The following is a 17,880-nucleotide window of genomic DNA, read 5'->3' on the forward strand; positions in this document are numbered from 1 at the left end:
GGGGCGGTGCGGTGCCGGCTTAAAAGCGCCCGGATCTGGGACCGGCTCCGAACTTTCCAGAAAAGTCAGGGTCGGCGCTGAGCGAGGAGGCTCCGCGGGGTGCGGGACCGCCCGCGGCTCAGGGGTTGTCCTCCGCCATGGTGAAGGAGACTACCTACTACGATGTGCTGGGCGTGAAGCCCAACGCCTCCGCCGAGGAGCTGAAGAAGGCTTACCGAAAACTAGCGCTCAAGTACCACCCTGACAAGAACCCCAATGAGGGCGAGAAGGTCGGCGGCGGGACGGGTCGGGACGGGGCTGCGGGGCCGGCTGCCCCGGGGGCTACTGGCACGGAGGGCGAGGGGACGGACGGGCTGGGAAGGGCTTGGCGGGGGCGGGGGGAGACCGGCCGGGGTTGCAAGGCTCGGGTGTCTGAGGCACGATGTACGTCTCCCGCAGTTTAAGCAGATTTCCCAAGCTTACGAAGTACTGTCAGACCCAAAGAAGAGGGACCTGTATGACAAAGGAGGCGAGCAGGCCATCAAAGAGGGTGGCTCCGGTGGTGGCTTCGGGTCACCCATGGACATCTTCGATATGTTCTTTGGCGGCGGTGGGAGGATGCAGAGAGAGAGACGAGGTAACCTGCCGTCTTCCGACACTTTCCCAGACTTTACAGCGTGATCGGTGGGGTAGACAGGGTCACCGTCTCTGAGGAGAGCGCTGTAGGTGTAAGGCTTTAAATAGCGTTGAAATGAAGTTACAGACTTGGTCTCAACAACGGAAGAAACACTGTCCCGAGCCCGTAACACCTGAAACGAGCAGGGGAGGGCATTCGGTTCATACGGTGGTAGTTTGATCTCTTGTGCATTGTCTCATGTTAATAGCTAACCAGATTTCGGGTTTGGAAAGCCTTTAGCTGAGCATAAGCCCAGCTGCCCTCAGGCCGAATAGGAAACGGAATGGTAACATATCTTAAAATTATTTTTTTCACTAAGCTACTGTAAGTTTAGCGTTTCAATGTGAATTTGGTCTTTAATTGCAAGTAACTATATCTAAATAAGGTAACCAAATCAAATTCGGTCTGTGAAACCTTTTTGTTCGCTGTGCTGTTCAGTGGAATTGAGTTGAAGCCGCAGTAAAATGCTGCTCAGAGATTAAAGTCCAGATTAATCACACTGGGAAAGACTCTAGTGTTAATTAAACTGGTTAAGGGTAGTCCTGACCCCATCATTTCTTAGGGTAGATCTAGTGACAAAGGGAAGAAAAAAGGGTTTGTATCAAAATGTTTCAGTGTTTCATCAAAATGTTCCTAGTAAGCCAGAACTTGGTATCCTTCACAAAATTAAGCCTGTAGTAGCTAAAGTTCTAATTAATTCCTGAGTGAAAAAATTTAATGACTCAGTTCGGTTTCCAGAAAGTCCCCTGGTGAGAGGAAGAAAGTACTTGGCTGACTCTAGACAGTTTCTCCTGCTTCCTTGTAGGAGACATGTTCAGTCACTTTGTTAAAACTGAAGTCTTGCATTATAAAACTTAAATGTCTAAGGTTCTACATATTTTGTTTCTGTTATTGTTTGTGCTTTCACAGAAGAGTCTCTGACCTACTCTAGTGGAGGAACGTTACTGAGAAAGCCATTAGCATTGTTACCTAATTTGACATCAGATAGGAAGGGGCTATTGACTAATATCAGCACAACAAGATAAAGCTATACTAAAGCAGGATGTTAAAGCTCATAGACTTGGTTTGTCGTGACTTGAGCATAGTGACACGGGAAGCTTAGTGTTACTTGGAGACCAGGCTTTCAAACTTGAGTAAATATCCGTTTTCTTTTATAGGCAAAAATGTGGTCCATCAGTTGTCAGTAAGTTTAGAAGATATGTACAATGGTGCAACAAGGAAACTTGCACTGCAGAAGAATGTTATCTGTGACAAATGTGAAGGTAACTGTGAAACTGAAACTAAACACAAGTTACTTCTAAAGGTTTTGTGTTTTTTTTGTAGTAGCACATAATTATCTGTCTCTGATTTTCATTCTTCTCAGGTCGTGGTGGTAAGAAAGGTGCAGTAGAATGCTGTCCTAATTGCAGAGGAACAGGCATGCAGATCAGAATTCACCAGATTGGGCCAGGAATGGTGCAACAAATCCAGTCTGTGTGTATGGAGTGTCAGGGGCACGGGGAGCGTATTAGCCCCAAGGACCGGTGTAAGAGCTGCACTGGCAGAAAAATTGTTAGAGAGAAGAAGATACTAGAAGTTCACATTGACAAAGGTGAGGTGTCTTACTAAGATGAAGTATTGAACTTGGATGTACTGACTGACTTCGCAGCACTAAATCAGATTTAGCAAATGCATGGTGTTGATTTGGTGAGTAACACTGCTGAATACATGTACAGTAAAATTGCCTGTTGCTGCCTGTAAAAACTAGGAGACTTGTTTTTAGGGAAGGTTTATTACTTCTATGTTTACATCTAATACCTGTGCACATAACTAAATGAATTCTGAAAACTGCACTATTGTAAGTGGTAAATTACTTTTGAGCAGCCTCATAAGCACAAATCTTGATCAGGTAGCTGGACCAATTAAAATAAAACTAATCACTTGTTGACTCAGCTTGCCTGATGAGTTTTCCCTGCCTGTAGGAAACCCTGCAGACTCCGATCACTTCTACTGTGTTTCAGTGTGAAGGGGAACCAGGTCTGCTATAGTAATAGGGTGCAGAGACAGTGCTAAGCCTTTCATGCTTAGAACCCTGTTTGCTATGCAACCCTGACAGTGCTGCTCACTGCAGGTACTCTTTGCCTGGAAAAATGCAACTCGATACGCAAACCCTCGCAGTGATGGGAGAATGCAACAGTGTTGAGTGACAAATGCATCTCTGAGGAGGCTGCTCAAAAGGTGGTGGGAGAAGTCTCTGGAGTAGTGCAGCTTGTAAGATAGCGCGAGCTGACAAGCACATGGCTTCTACAGACTTGTGCCTCACTATTACTTGCAACTGTTGTATGTGTAAGCACACCTTATGCAGTGCCTCAATTTGTTTGTAACAGGGAATATCCTACAGTAGCATTAAATATGAGGGCTAGTATGGATATATTACTGACATTTTAAACAGAGAAATCACTGAGAAGAGTTTCTTTTCCCTTCTGTATAGAAAAACAGACTGTGAGCTAGCATGAGGCAGAATTTATGGCAGAATTTATGGCAGAGAGACTTGTGTGGGGGTGAAATGGGTTTCTTACGTGATGGTTACAGTCCTAGGGGGAGTGCTTCTTGCACTCAGCAGGCATTGAGATCATGTTTCATAAGTAGCTCTGCCACATATATTTCTAAATCTGAAGAAGCAGATTGGTCACTTGCTCTGAAAATGTATTTTGTATGCAGTGTTTCTGTTTGCTTTTTAGTACTTGTGTGTATAACGAAATCTGTTTTAATAATGTTTCCCTTAATGACTTTTTCTTGGCAGGTGGCTGTTTTGCATTACAATTAAGCTTAGTGATCTTGAGACATAGTTCAGGTTGGCACCACTAAAATCTGTTGGACATGTGGATTAAAAAAAATTATGAATACTTCAAGGGAGCGTCCTGATGTTCTAATTTAAAGATACAGAGATCTCCTGGTACCAGCTTGTGCCTATAAAAATATTTCTTATTGCTGCCTTTCACTTAAAAAATATGAAAAATGTTTGTTTGTTTTCTGCAATAGGAATGAAAGATGGTCAGAAAATAACATTCCATGGTGAAGGGGACCAAGAGCCAGGGCTGGAGCCAGGGGACATTATTATTGTCTTGGATCAGAAAGACCACTCTGTATTTACAAGGTAAAAAGTCTGAAAGTCCTTTGTGTTAACTCATGAGACGCTTGTCCACATGCTTCCTTGGTTACCACTCACCTTTTATCTACTGGAAATATCAGTAGATAGGATCATGTGGCTAGAGCTCGCCTGTGAGTTTGGGTGGCCAAAGGAGTACTGAGGTGTGCAGGAATCCTGGTACAACTAGTCACAGCCGCTTGTGTTCTAATAGCACGAGATACTCTTATGTGAGCTTTGGCAGTAGAAGGGGATGGCAGGCAAACAAAACCAGTTACAGTTAATGAGAGTTTACAAATCTTGAATTTTAAGAACTTTTAAAATAACTGGGATTTTGTTCAATAGATATGAATATTTGTGGTTATTTCCTTGCTCTTTCTAGGATAGCATCCCATCACTTACCTCAAAATTACTATTTAGTGTAGGCAGCTGTTCATTGCCCACTTGGCTTCAGGGTACAGAAAACTTCTAGTGTGTTCACTTTTTCTCAGGGATTTTATTTATGATAAACTAATGAATATAACATGTACCCTTCTGACCAAAGGTGGTTTCCCACACTTCATTTCCTGCCTGAATGCACTGGGCAGGGTCATCAGTCCTGTCCTTTCTTGCGAAAGCAAAAGTGACTCAAGTAGCATTGACCATGTCTCAAGTATTTCATGTTACTGGACAGTACTGCTTGGTGTTTCAAGTTAATGTTTATGGATGGAATGAGTCTGTCCAGTACTTTTTGTCTGATTAAAAGCAACACAGGTCATCTCGCAGAAATGTGTTGCAGTTTGTGTCTCACTGGTTCTGTTCAGACCAGTAACAAGGGAATCGATGGATTTAGAGAAAGCATTTGACTCAACACCAACCACTGACACTGTACTTGTAAATAGGAATGGTGAGTCAAAGGTTCTTGGGAAACCTGCAGCTGATCTGCCTGACTGTCCTATAAGGTGCTGAGCTCTGGAAATGGGTGCCAGAACTCTGTGCTGAAGAACACTGAGCTCACAGGCTAAGAATCAGTTCTGTTCACTTTGGATAAGCTTACTCAGCTGATTTTTCTTAACTTCCAGTGAAACCAGATACTGGACCAGCTGTGCCAAAGGGACAGTTGGAGCCAGACTGTTTGCATGGTTACCTGGGACTTGAAGTCACAACTCTGATGGCTTGTTTTTGTCCGGCTTTCTGCCCACTGCCTTCAGTTCTAGTGTCCTTAGATAAGCCTTTATGATACTGGTCTTGTGGGATTATGCTGAGGTCATGCTGCTCTGGGACAAGTGGAATGTTCCCCCTCTCCTGCAGTCTAAAATTAACTTTTCAGGCAAGTCTCCTCTCGGAGACCTTTAAAACAGGGTGAGTGAAATGACTAATTTCTTTGAATAGGCTGGAGGATTTTGTAGCCCTTGAACATGCAGTACATGCAGACATCAGTAACACTGCCATACTGAAGTCAGAATAGGCAATTAAAACAATTATATTATCTCTTCCAGATACTTGTTAGTGCTTTCTAGAAGGTACTTTCATCATAATCCAGAGTGGCCATCACCTGTTCAAACTTCCCTAGTACCAGATCTTCAGAAAGCAAGTGTAACAATGTGAAGCTAGCTGATGCACTTAAAGTATTAATCTACATAAAGGAAGGGATTAATTGTCCCAGTTGCAATGTTTAGGAGGCTGAGGGACAACTTTTTTCCTAGAATTGGGAAGGAGCTGTGAAGTGAAACTGGATGCAAGTAAGCCTTGCTGTTATTTATTTCTTTTCAATAAACACTTCTACACTTTGGAGAGCTAGACTTGACCAGTAATGGCTCTCAGTGTAGGCATCATTCCTGTAATTGCTGGCTTGAGGTGCTGCATCAATATTCAGTACTCTTTATTTAATTGCCCAGGCTTCTGTTGTCTTTGCCAAGTTAAATACTGAAGTTGAGTATGATCCTTTTACTGTTTCTCCCTCTCTGACTGTTTTTGATTGCTTCTGCCTTAGACGAGATGAAGACCTTCTTATGTCTATGGATATTCAACTGGTTGAAGCGCTATGTGGCTTTCAAAAGCCTATCACAACGCTGGATAATAGAACTATTATTATTACCTCCCATCCTGGTAAGTGTTTGTTTGCTTTCAGCTAGAAGTCCAAGCATACAGTGAATGTAAGCTGAAAATTTAAAGGAACAGAAACATCCCATCTTGATGTACAAGAGATGTGTGCTGGTATCAAGCTTTTCTTCCCAGTATCTGCAGTACAAATCTTTAAACAGAAAAGGATTTTTGGATAGCAGTCAGCAGTAACTTTCTCTTTGTGTGATATAATAACACACCTTACCTCATGGACACACTTGTATCCTGAGGATGCCTTATGAGACTGGAAGGCCGTAGGTCTCTGATAACCACATTTTCAGCTTTGGAAAGGAGCACTTAATAAATTTGTAAGTATGCTTCCTTTGGGAAGCATAACAAGGTTACAAGAATGTAATGTAGATGCCAGCCTGCTTTCCTACTCAGAAGTTACCAGGCAGCAAGTCCCTATTAGACTACTACATATTGGTGTAGCTGTCTAACCACAATGTAGGTTACGTGAACATTGAAGGGAGTTAAAACTAAAGCTGCTCCTGTTGCCTGGATGGTTCCCTTCCTTTTTTTTGGTGTGTTTTTGCGGGTTTTTTTTGTGGGGTTGTTTTTTTTGTTGTTTTTTTTTTTAGGCCAGGTTGTCAAGCATGGGGCCGTTAAGTGTGTGTTGAATGAAGGTATGCCAATTTATCGCAGACCATATGAAAAAGGACGGCTGATTGTAGAATTCAGGGTAAGTGGATCAACTTACTTCCATGGTGCAGTTCAGCACTGAATATTCATCCAATTTAACCTCTAAGCATTACCTAAGCAAGAAGAGATACCAACTGTCAGATGTCCTGGTTTGGTATTTGGTTTTGACAATGGTAAGAATGTGTAATCCATCAAACAGAATTACAGTTCAGAACACAGAGAAAGCTTTGGAACACTCTGAGCCAAAAGTACTTCAAGTACCAGAAGAATTTTTTCAGATACCTTGTGAATTTCCGTTTGGTTGGCACATTCTTTAGTTTCTATCATCCTGTAGGGAGGATGAATTGGTAACTTCCCTGTGCTGGAGCAAAAAAGTAGGCTAGAAAATGCTGATTTCTTCTTTAGAGAGAAGCTAATGGTGGGAGCTATGGCAAGGAGGCTCTGTCTGCTACAGTTTTAGAGGAGATCAACTATATCTCTAATGTTGATATATCCTGTACTTTGCTTCTAGGGTGATTCCAGAGGGCAGCCAGAGGCAGAAGAAATGTTGGATAAGATTTGGTTAAGTTGCCAGTTAGAAGCTAACTTCTTGCAGGCATTAAAAAATAGCCTCGTGACTTAGATTTTATTTATTTATTTTAAGCACTGGGTTTAAGTCATCTGTGATGATAAAGCTGACTTTGGCAGGTATTTGACCTGTAGTGGGATGGAAAAAGACCAGTTCAGGCAGACTTGAGTAACCCCAGTTCTTGATGATTTCAGGTGAACTTTCCAGAGAGTGGCTTCCTCTCTTCAGACAAGCTGTCTTTACTTGAAAAACTGCTACCTACAAGACAGGAAATAGAAGAAACTGAGGAAATGGAACAAGTGGATTTAGTGGACTTTGATCCATCTCAAAAAAGAAAACACCACTATAATGGAGAAGTTTATGAAGATGATGAGCATCACCCTAGAGGTGGTGTTCAGTGTCAGACATCATAAATGGGCCAGTGAATAACTTGTGATGCTTGTTTTGTATGCATTAGTGGATGAGTGAAGGACTGCAAGCAGTTCACCCTCACTTCCCGCTATTTGTTGTTCTATCCAGCCATAGTTGTTTCTAAAAGCATAAAGAAATAAACTAATTAAACTGACTTTGCAATTTGTGTAAAGCTCCAGGATGCAAGCTCAAATGAAGTTGATTGCACTTCACCCCTGCCTCTTGGTCAAGAAATCTCCCTTACCTGCTTGTCTTTTACCCCAAGCCTTGTAATTCCTGTATGTGTGCAGTTGCCCAGGCTTAAAATAAGATTCTGTGGTGGTCTTTTTAGGAATTCTAGATCTTATACTCTGTTAATAAAGTATGCACAAGTACTTATAATTCATGCTAAGATATAGTTATGTTTTGTACCAGTTAGGATAACATGTTAATGTTTTGGGCTTGTACTGGTGTTTGTTAAATACAGACTGGCTCTAATGCAACCACATAATAGGTGAAGCTGACAAGGATATGGTTAATCTTCACAGGCTTATTAAAGTTATGCGATCCATAAGCTCTCTGAAGCTACTGTGCTTAAGGTCAAGTAGTCCCTTTCTCTGTCAGCTTTGTTCCTGACCCTGGAGCTAAATGTGAAGCTTGCTGTGGTTCATTGCTGAGTACTGTTTGGCTGTTGTCCTGCACCATACTGCATATAGAGCCACTGGTTGCTTGGCTGCTGCAGGAGCTTCCTTTGCTACCACGCACGAGTAAAAACCTCCGGGCTTTATCAGCACGCATGCGGTTTAGAATCTGTCAGCCTGCTGGCATGTGAAGCTTGACTTCCACCTTGGTTACTGAAATCAGATACCCCTCAGTGGTGTGTCATGGAAAGTAGTACCAGCCCTGTTGGTGGGCGTATGTGAACCTGCAGAGGAGAGAAACTTATTGTCAGTGAATACAACCAACTGATGCATCTAGGATGTTCTCAAAATTAATGTATTGTGTGCATTATTTTAAGCTGACTCTTGAAAATGTTGTATGAATGTTCTAATTATTGTAGATGAAGCATTTCCAATATAATTACAAAATTGTTCATTGCCTCTTTTCTTAGACCAGATGTTGGTTTAAAGACACCACCCCCTTCTTTTTAGACAGCTATTCACAGAAAAATCTTAGCAAAAAACTTCTTTCAGAAAATATGCTGAGAAGGCAGGTCCAGATTTAACCTCTAGTGCAGTAGTTTAGTCTTATTCTACCATCTGGCTTGGGACAGAGCTTACACTTTTCTTAATGCTTTGATGCTAAAGTGTCATGATGAGAACTTGTTTTTAATTCCTGGAAATAGCTGCTACATGACAGTGTGCGTGTTGTAACTTGAGTATCTGGAAACTGTTAGTCCTAGAAAACATCTCTAGCTCTTGTAAAATGTTATGGGTTTCATTTTATAAAGACAGCTGGTAGCATAGGTTTTGTACCTCGCATGTAGTAGTTCTCCTTGAGGTACTTGTAGAATTGCAATCCCCTGCATGTTTCACCTACTTTTTTTTTTTCCTTTCTTTGTCTCAGCTGGAATAAAATCCTGTAGGCAAAATTTTACTTGAATGAGCCCATCAGTGAGCTCTACAAATGTGACCAGCAGGAGCCTTTGCTCTGTCAGGACAGGTTGGCTGAGTCAGGAGGAGGAACAGAAAGTACTCCTACCTCTGATGAGGGCTGAGACTCCTGCACAACTGTCCTGAGGCTAAACAGCACTAAAACATGCTACTTGTTCTCAGTTCAGTAAGCACCCTTGTTCCGTGTTTTGCTTAACCACATGGAGCAAAACAGCTAGGGCAAACCAAGCTCAGTGCAGTGCCTTCAGATGACAACAGGACATTATTTTGCTTTAGATGGCTGTGTATTATATAAGAAATTATTCCATAGCCTTTTTGCCCAGGAACATTTCAGTTTTCCTTTCCCTATACCCATACCCATAGCTGCATCAACATGGTTGGGGGTAATGTTTCTATTCCTGACTTACTCTCAAGACTATGGTGGCCAATTCTGCTTCATGCTTGATGACACCACAGCTAATCTAAAGGATGGGCTAGGTGTAGCTCCCAGGAGGGCGGCTGGCCTTAGCAGAGAGTGTGGTGGTGCATTCCCCCTCCATCTCAGAAACTGCCATTAGGACTTGGCATTTGTGTAATGAGTTGGGCGGTTAAGTGTCTCCTGACCGTAACAGGAACTCTTGCATGGCTATGGCAGGGAGCAGTACTGACCATACAAAGGACTCCTGTTGCCTAGCAGAGGCGGAGATGCAGAACCAGGAACGTTAGTCATCTCCTGACAGCCTTGGGGTCCTCCCTTATCTGAATCGTAGCTCACGTGAAACAGTACCATTGCTACTGGAATTCCAGTAATTTGCTGATGACTAAAGCTAATTATCTCACAAACCTATGAACAGTGGTCCTAAGCAAGGCCCTTTGAGCTCTCCCAGACTGCAGCAGGCTGTGACCAGCATCTCCCTCTGAGGGGAATGTTTCTCGGAGCTTGTGAACTCTCCAGTTTGTGAAAATTGGAGGACCGTTGCCAAGAACTGACAATGGGACCTGGGCTGAAACCCTTCGCTCCTTGAGGCTCAACCTTTTGCCCATTGAGAAAAATGCCGAGACATTTGACATGAATATTTTCACTGAACTCAAGGGGAATTTTTAAGCTATACCTACCTTAGCTTTGTTTTTATCTCTCTCTCTGAGTGTCTGTGTGCATGCGTGTATGAATTAACCTGTGTATCCTATAGCAAGTCTAGTGTAAGTATTGCCTTTTCTAAATCCTGATTCACTTCAAACTGTGAATGGACCTCAGACTGCTGTTACACACATAATTCCTTTAGACATAAACCGTTTCCCAAATCTGGGACTAGGGGTGAATCCAGCTGCACCTAAGCACCAACAGGAGTTTAGAAAGCAAGGGGGTCTTCTCTGAAACTCATAACAGGAGGGTATTCCCTACTTTTTACATCCCCAATTTCAGTGCAAATAATGAAAAAACAATTTTAACTCCATATTCCTTTTTATGTTTCTCTTTTACCCTGCTGCATCTTTGGTCTCTGTACAAATAATTCTAGTTTGATTCCAACTTGATTTTCTTTGTATGTTTCATCCACGTATTAAGTAATAGAATGAACCTTGCCATCACATTCTGTGAAGTCACCTTTTTTTATAAATTCCTATTAAATCATTTTTGCTAATACCCTTGACGGTGATTCTTTAAGCAGTCCAAACCACTCCATTCTCCACAGAGCAGCATGGGGAAAGATCCTACTACTAATGCAGGAAGGGCAGCAGAAACACCACCAGTTTAGCATTCTGCTTTGTAATAAGCTAGTGACTGACATAAAAGCTATGTCCCAAAGAAATACACTGGCAGCAGTACAGTAAGCCTTCAGCAAAAAGTACTAGCAAATGAAGGCAAGAGCTAGCAAGAAGGAGGACCCAGCCCTTAGACCTTCAAGCAGGATATTGTGTACAATGTATGGCCTCTTCCAAGCTTTAGTTCTTCAGTGATACTCTGGGTATCATACAGATACAGCAAGCAGCAAAACATGTTCTGTGCCACTGAAAAATGAAATAAGATAATTTTTTTCTCACTTCTTGATGCTCTGTGTGGGATACAGTTTCCCATTTCAGAGAATGAACTGAATAGACAGCTGTAGAAATTGAGGGTACAGTAGCACAGAATAGCTGCTTCCATAACTACCAGCATAGTAATCCAACCTATCATAACCTGAGTTGATGTTTGCAATTACTTGCAGTGTTTCAGTTTCAACAGCAGATTCACATCATCAAGCTTATAGTCTAGTCTACTAGAGTGATTCTTTCTACTGTACGCCAAGCATGTAGGACTTGTTTTTTTCCCCAGAAATCTAGCAGTTCCACTATTCCTCAGGTTTGCTGTGAAACTGATAACGCCCACTGCAGACTCCTTTAAGAGCCTGCTCTCATTTTTGCTTCTGCCTCTAGACTTCAGGGCCCTAACTGTTCTCTCCTCCCTGTGCTTCATCTACCTGCTACCAGCAGCAGTGCAAGAAGTTTGCTCAGCCTAGGAGAGTAAACGTGATGATCCCAAATCTGCTTTGAAATTGCAGTGTGATGCAAGGTCAAGCAAGCAAGCAACTTGCCCTATAACTTTTTCATTAGCCGCTTCATCTGGGAAGACTTATTCCTGCCTCCATTTGTGATCGATTGGTGCTCCAAGCATTAGTAAAAGGCACACTGAGAGAAGCCAGGTATCATTTAAGCCATCCTTTTCCAAAACCACAGATAAAGAAATGCCAGGCTCCATGTTTTCTGAGTAGGTCAGATGAGCACTATTATTGTGGCCAAAGAATGGGGGACTTCAACCACCCTGATATCTACTGGCAGGACAACACAGCAGGACATAATCAATCCAGGAGGTTCCTGGAGTGCATCAATGACAACTTCCTGACCCAAATGTTAGAGGAGACAGAGGAGAGGTGGTCTGCTGGACCTCATACTCACCAGCAAGGGGCTTGTTGGGTCAAAGGCAGCCCTGGCTGCGGTGACCGTGAGATGGTGGAGTTCAGGAGGGTGAAAAGCAAGCTCTCAACCCTGGACTTCAGGGGAACAGACTTCAGTCTCTTCAGAGGTCTGCTTGGAAGCATCCCATGGGATAAGGCCCAGGAGTGAAGAGGGGCCTAAGAAAGCTGGTTAATATTCAAGGCACACCTCCTCCAGGCTCCATCCCAGAGAATAGGAAGTCAGGCAAAAATGCCAGGAGGTCTATATGGATGAACAAGGAACTCCTGGCCAAACTCAAACACAAGAAGGAAGCATCCAAAGAGTGTGTCGTGGTTTAACCCCCAGCCAGCAACTAAGCACCATGCAGCTGCTCACTCACTCCTCCCCACCCAGTGGGAGGGGGAGACAATTGACAGGGGGAAAAAAGTAAAACTCATGGGTTGAGACAAGAACAGTTTAATAGAACAGAAAGGAAGAAACTAATAACGATAATAATAACAACAATAATAAAATGACAATAATAATAAAAGGATTGAAATATACAAAACAAGTCATGCACTATGCAATTGCTCACCACTTGCTGACCAATGCCCAGTTAGTTCCTGAGCCGCAATCTGCCCCTGGCGAGCTCCCCCAGGTTATATACTGGGCAAGACATCACATGTTATGGAACACCCTTTGGCCAGTTTGAGTCAGCTGCCCTGGCTGTGTCCCCTCCCAGATTCTTGTGCCCCTCCAGCCTTCTTGCTGGCTGCCATGAGAAGCTGCAAAATCCTTAGTACAAACACTACTTAGCAACAACTGAAAACATCAATTTGTTATCAACATTATTCCCATACTGAGTCCAAGACATAACATTGTACCAGCTACGAGGAAGAAAATTAACTCTATCCCAGCTGAAACCAGGATAATATCCACCCCTTATTTATACCATTTACATCATTCTCAGGTCCCGTACTTTCCAATACATCCTAATCAACTACCATCACCTTTTCCATCCTTTGAGATTGTCGTGGTTTCAGCCCGGCCGGTAACAAAGGACCAGGCAGCCGCTCGCTCACTCCTCCGCCCCCCTCCGGTGGGATGGGGAGGAGACGGAGGAGAGAAAAGAAAAAGAAACTGGAACCTCGAGGGTTGAGATAAAGGCAGTTTACTGGGACAAACACAAAGAGATTACAACAACAACAACGGCACTAATGAAAAAGTATGCAAAAAGAGTGATGCACAGTGCAACTGTTCACCACCCGGGACCTGACGCTCCGACGTTTCCCCCCACCGAAAGTTGAGAGCCACCCCCCGGCCCGCTCCCCATTTATATACTGAGCATGATGTCCCATGGTATGGAATAGCTCCTTGGCTAGTTCAGGTCAGCTGCCCTGGCTATGCCCCCACCTCCCAGGTTCCTGTTAAAATTAACTCTATCCCAGCTGAACCCAGGACATTATCCACCCCTTATTCTATACCATCTACATCATGCCCAGATCTTACATTTTTTTCCAATCAACCACTACTACTTTCCTTGTCTTATATATAAGTATATGGACTCCCCCCCGCCCCGACCTCACACACACACACACACATGGTGTTCCTTTAGCCTATGGGCTATCCCTCTACTGTGTCCATCGATTTTGGGGCTCTATCTGTTGTAACAGTTCTTCAGGATAAGAGATGGTGACATGTTGGGTCATTGTATGTTGTCTCTGGTTCTTGTGGCTAGTACAGTTGGTGCAACTCATGCCCTTGGTCTGCAGGTCGAAGATGTTGATCTTGAGGAAATTGCTGGGTGCCAGTTCAAGTTCTATCGCTGCTGTACTTGGCTCAGTTTCAAAAGTCCATCCTGTAGTCATTTGGATAATTCTCACAATAATACCCTTGATATGGCATATAGACACTATAGATACAATGACATGCATTGGCAGGTTATTTAGCAGTTAAATATCATACAGCCCAATTCACTGGCTATTCTCTCCCAAAATCAAATCTCCCTGAGGTACACATCGAACTTCCCCATCCTTCTGCATCACCCACCAGGTGTACCCAGGTCCTTGAGCAAAAACAACCCCTTGAATGGGTTTGCCTCTGCTTGAGGGAGGACTAACCCAGACTGTCTTTCCTAACATACTCCTCATGCACACTACAGGGACTTTATCCCCTTCTACAGTATGTGGAACTCTTGGTTAGGCGGGGCCAGCCCAATTGGCGGATCCTCTAGTATTAACTAACCAGGTGGCTTTTGTTAAATGTGTACCCCAATGCTTGAAAGTTCCACCCCCCATCGCTCTCAATGTAGTTTTCAGCAGTCCATTGTATCGTTCAATTTTTCCGGAGGCCAGTGCGTGATAAGGGATGTGATATACTCACTTAATGCCATGTTCTTTGGCCCAGGTGTCTATGAGGTTGTTTCGGAAGTGAGTCCCGTTGTTTGACTCGATTCTGTCTGGGGTGCCGTGTTGCCATAAAATTTTCTCTTCAAGGCCCAGGATAGTGTTCTGGGCAGTGGCATGGGACACAGGGTATGTTTCCAGCCTTCCAGTGGTTGCTTCCACCATTGTAAGCACATGGCACTTGCCTTGGCGTGTTCGTGGGAGTGTGATATAGTCAATCTGCCAGGCCTCCCACTGTTTATATTTCAGCCATCGCCCTCCATGCAACAGGGGTTTTAGCTGCTTGGCTTGCTTAATTGCAGCACATGTTTCACATTCATGGATGACCTGTGCGATAGTGTCCATGGTCAAGTCCACCCCTCGATCTCGAGCCCATCTATATGTAGCATCTCTTCCCTGATGGCCTGAGGTATCGTGGGCCCACTGAGCCATAAATAGCTCACCCCTACGTTGCCAGTCCAGGTCCACCTGAGACACTTCAATCTTGGCAGCTTGATCTGCCTGCTGGTTGTTTTGATGTTCTTCGGTGGCTCGACTCTTGGGTACATGAGCATCTACGTGACGTACTTTTACCACTAGCTTCTCTATCCGAACAGCGATATCTTGCCACAGTGCGGCAGCCCAGATGGGTTTACCTCTGCGCTGCCAGTTGCCCTTCTTCCATTGCTGTAGCCACCCCCATAGGGCATTTGCCACCATCCATGAGTCAGTATAGAGATAGAGCACTGGCCACTTTTCTCTTTCAGCAATGTCTAAAGCTAGCTGGATGGCCTTCGCCTCTGCAAACTGACTCAATTCACCTTCTCCTTCAGCAGTTTCTGCATCTTGTCATGTAGGACTCCATACAGCAGCCTTCCACCTCCGATGTTTTCCCACAATGCGACAGGATCCATCAGTGAACAGGGCATATTGCCTCTCATTTTCTGGCAGTTTATTATACAGCAGGGCCTCTTCAGCCCGTGTCACCTCCTCCTCTGGCGACATTCCAAAATCTTTGCCTTCTGGCCAGTCCGTGATCACTTCTAACATTCCTGGGCGACTGGGGTTTCCTATTTGAGCGCATTGTGCGATCAGTGCAACCCACTTGCTCCACGTGGCGTCAGTTGCATGATATGTAGAGGAGACCCTCCCTTTGAACATCCAGCCCAGCACTGGCAGTCGAGGTGCTAAGAAGAGCTGTGTTTCAGTACCAACCACTTCTGAGGCGGCTCGAACTCCTTCATACGCTGCCAGTATCTCTTTTTCAGTTGGAGTATGGCGAGCCTCGGATCCTCGATATCCCCGACTCCAAAACCCCAGAGGTCGGCCTCGGGTCTCCCCAGGTGCTTTCTGCCAAAGGCTCCAGGTAGGGCCATTCTCCCCAGCTGCAGTGTAGAGCACATTTTTAATATCTTGTCCTGTCCGGACTGGCCCAAGAGCTACTGCGTGAACAATCTCCTGCTTAATCTGTTCAAAGGCTTGTCGTTGCTCAGGCCCCCATTTAAAATCGTTCTTCTTCCGAGTAACTTGGTAGAGAGGGCTTACAATTTGACTGTAATTTGGAATATGCATTCTCCAAAAGTCCACAACACCTAAGAAAGCCTGTGTTTCCTTTTTATTAGTCAGTGAGGACATAGCTGCTATTTTGTTGATCACGTCCACTGGGATCTGATGACGCCCATCTTGCCATTTTACTTCTAAGAACTGGATCTCCTGCGCAGGTCCCTTGACCTTACTTTCTTTTATGGCAAAACCAGCCTTCAAAAGGATTTGGATTATTTTCTTCCCTTTCTCAAAAACTTCTTCTGCCATGTTGCCCCATACGATGATGTCATCAATATATTGCAGGTGCTCTGGAGCTTCACCTTTTTCTAGTGCAGCCTGGATCAGTCCATGACAAATGGTGGGGCTGTGTTTCCACCCCTGGGGCAGTCAATTCCAGGTGCTCTGGACGTCCCTCCAAGTGAAAGCAAACTGAGGCCTGCACTCCGCTGCCAAAGGAATGGAGAAAAATGCATTAGCAATGTCAATTGTGGCATACCACTTAGCTGCCTTTGATTCTAGTTCATATTGAAGCTCTAACATATCTGGCACAGCAGTGCTCAGCAGTGGCGTGACTTCATTCAGCCCACAATAATCTGCTGTTAGTCTCCATTCCCCATTAGATTTCTGCACGGGCCATATGGGACTATTAAAAGGTGAGTGAGTCTTGCTGATCACTCCTTGGCTCTCCAATTGGCAAATCAGCTTATGGATGGGGATCAGGGAGTCTCGGTTGGTGCGATATTGTCACCGGTGCACCGTCATGGTAGCAATTGGCACCTGTTGTTCTTCAACCTTCAGCAACCCCACAACCGAAGGGTCTTGGGAGAGACCCGGCAGGGTAGACAGCTGTTCAATCTCCTCCGTCTCCAATGCAGCTATACCAAAGGCCCAACGGTACCCTTTTGGGTCCTTGAAATACCCCCTCCTGAGATAATCTATACCAAGGATGTGCGGGGCCTCTGGGCCAGTCGCAATGGGGTGTTTATGCCACTCATTCCCGGTTAGACTCATTTCAGCTTCCAATACGGTTAGCTCTTGGGATCCCCCTGTCACACCAGAGATACAGATGGGTTCTGCCCCTTTATAACTAGATGGCATTAGGGTACATTGTGCACCAGTGTCCACTAGAGCCTTATATTCCTGTGGGTCTGATGTGCCAGGCCATCGAATCCACACTGTCCAGTAGACTCAGTTGTCCCTCTCCTCCACCTGGCTGGAGGCAGGGCCCCTCTAATCCTGGTTAGAATATCCGTTACTCACTTTCTGCACACGTGAATCAGAAGTCCCTTCAAGGGGATCAGAAATGAGATCAGCCCATCTACTGCATCTGGGGGACTGCTCACAGGAAACTGGAGCAGCAGTTTTCCAAGAAGAATTCTCTTTTCTGGTTGCTTTTTCTCGCAACTCCTGTACCCATACATCCAAGACTGAGGTAGGTTTTCCATCCCACTTCCTCATGTCCTCTCCATGGTCACGCAGGTAAAACCACAGGTTAGCCCGTCGAGTGTACTTTCTCTCTCCTCTCTCTTGGGCAGAGGAACGCTTACTCCCAATAACTGCGATGCGGGCCTGTACAGGTGAGGAGGAGGACAGATCCACTTTAAATTGCTGGGACTCTTGGGACAACTCCTCTACAGCTGAGACACAGGTCCGTAGGGAGGAAGAGAGACTCCCTTTGTATTGCCGGAGTTGGACAGCCAATTCATCCACCGTTTGTCCATAGCCTTCTCTCCAGGACATTACTGCCAATGAGTTGGCATAGGTTGGTGGTGCACTTCGTAGAAACTTCCGCCACATGGGTTGTGTGCATTGGACTCTATCTGGATCTGTGGGTGACTGCGCATTTTCTGGATCATTGTAAATCACCTCCAGCACGGCTAATTCTCTCAGGTACTGGATACCTCTCTCCATGGTGGTCCACTTGCCTTGGTGACATGTAACTTCATGCCTGAGGGGGTATCTTT

General features: G+C 44.6%; 1 protein-coding gene across 1 annotated transcript; it reads left to right on the top strand.

Moving 5' to 3' along the window:
* Nucleotides 1–8,580, top strand: DNAJA1 (DnaJ heat shock protein family (Hsp40) member A1). The gene is made up of 8 exons (XM_049796426.1): nucleotides 1–269; nucleotides 439–616; nucleotides 1,813–1,917; nucleotides 2,019–2,246; nucleotides 3,677–3,791; nucleotides 5,755–5,870; nucleotides 6,467–6,567; nucleotides 7,290–8,580. Exons 1-8 carry the CDS (start codon nucleotides 138–140, stop codon nucleotides 7,506–7,508), a joined length of 1,194 nt encoding a protein of 397 aa, XP_049652383.1. The 5' UTR covers nucleotides 1–137; the 3' UTR covers nucleotides 7,509–8,580.
* Nucleotides 8,581–17,880: the final 9,300 nt, after the last annotated feature.

The sequence above is a fragment of the Accipiter gentilis genome, chromosome Z (assembly GCF_929443795.1).
Source record: "Accipiter gentilis chromosome Z, bAccGen1.1, whole genome shotgun sequence".
Taxonomy (NCBI): domain Eukaryota; kingdom Metazoa; phylum Chordata; class Aves; order Accipitriformes; family Accipitridae; genus Astur; species Astur gentilis.

Bases quoted from the DNA above. Each gene is read 5' to 3' on its own strand.
- DNAJA1 (XM_049796426.1), top strand. From the start codon at position 138: ATGGTGAAGGAGACTACCTACTACGATGTGCTGGGCGTGAAGCCCAAC. The intron at 617-1,812 runs GTAACCTGCCGT...TTTCTTTTATAG, and splicing joins GATGCAGAGAGAGAGACGAG to GCAAAAATGTGGTCCATCAG. The intron at 2,247-3,676 runs GTGAGGTGTCTT...TTTCTGCAATAG, and splicing joins AGAAGTTCACATTGACAAAG to GAATGAAAGATGGTCAGAAA.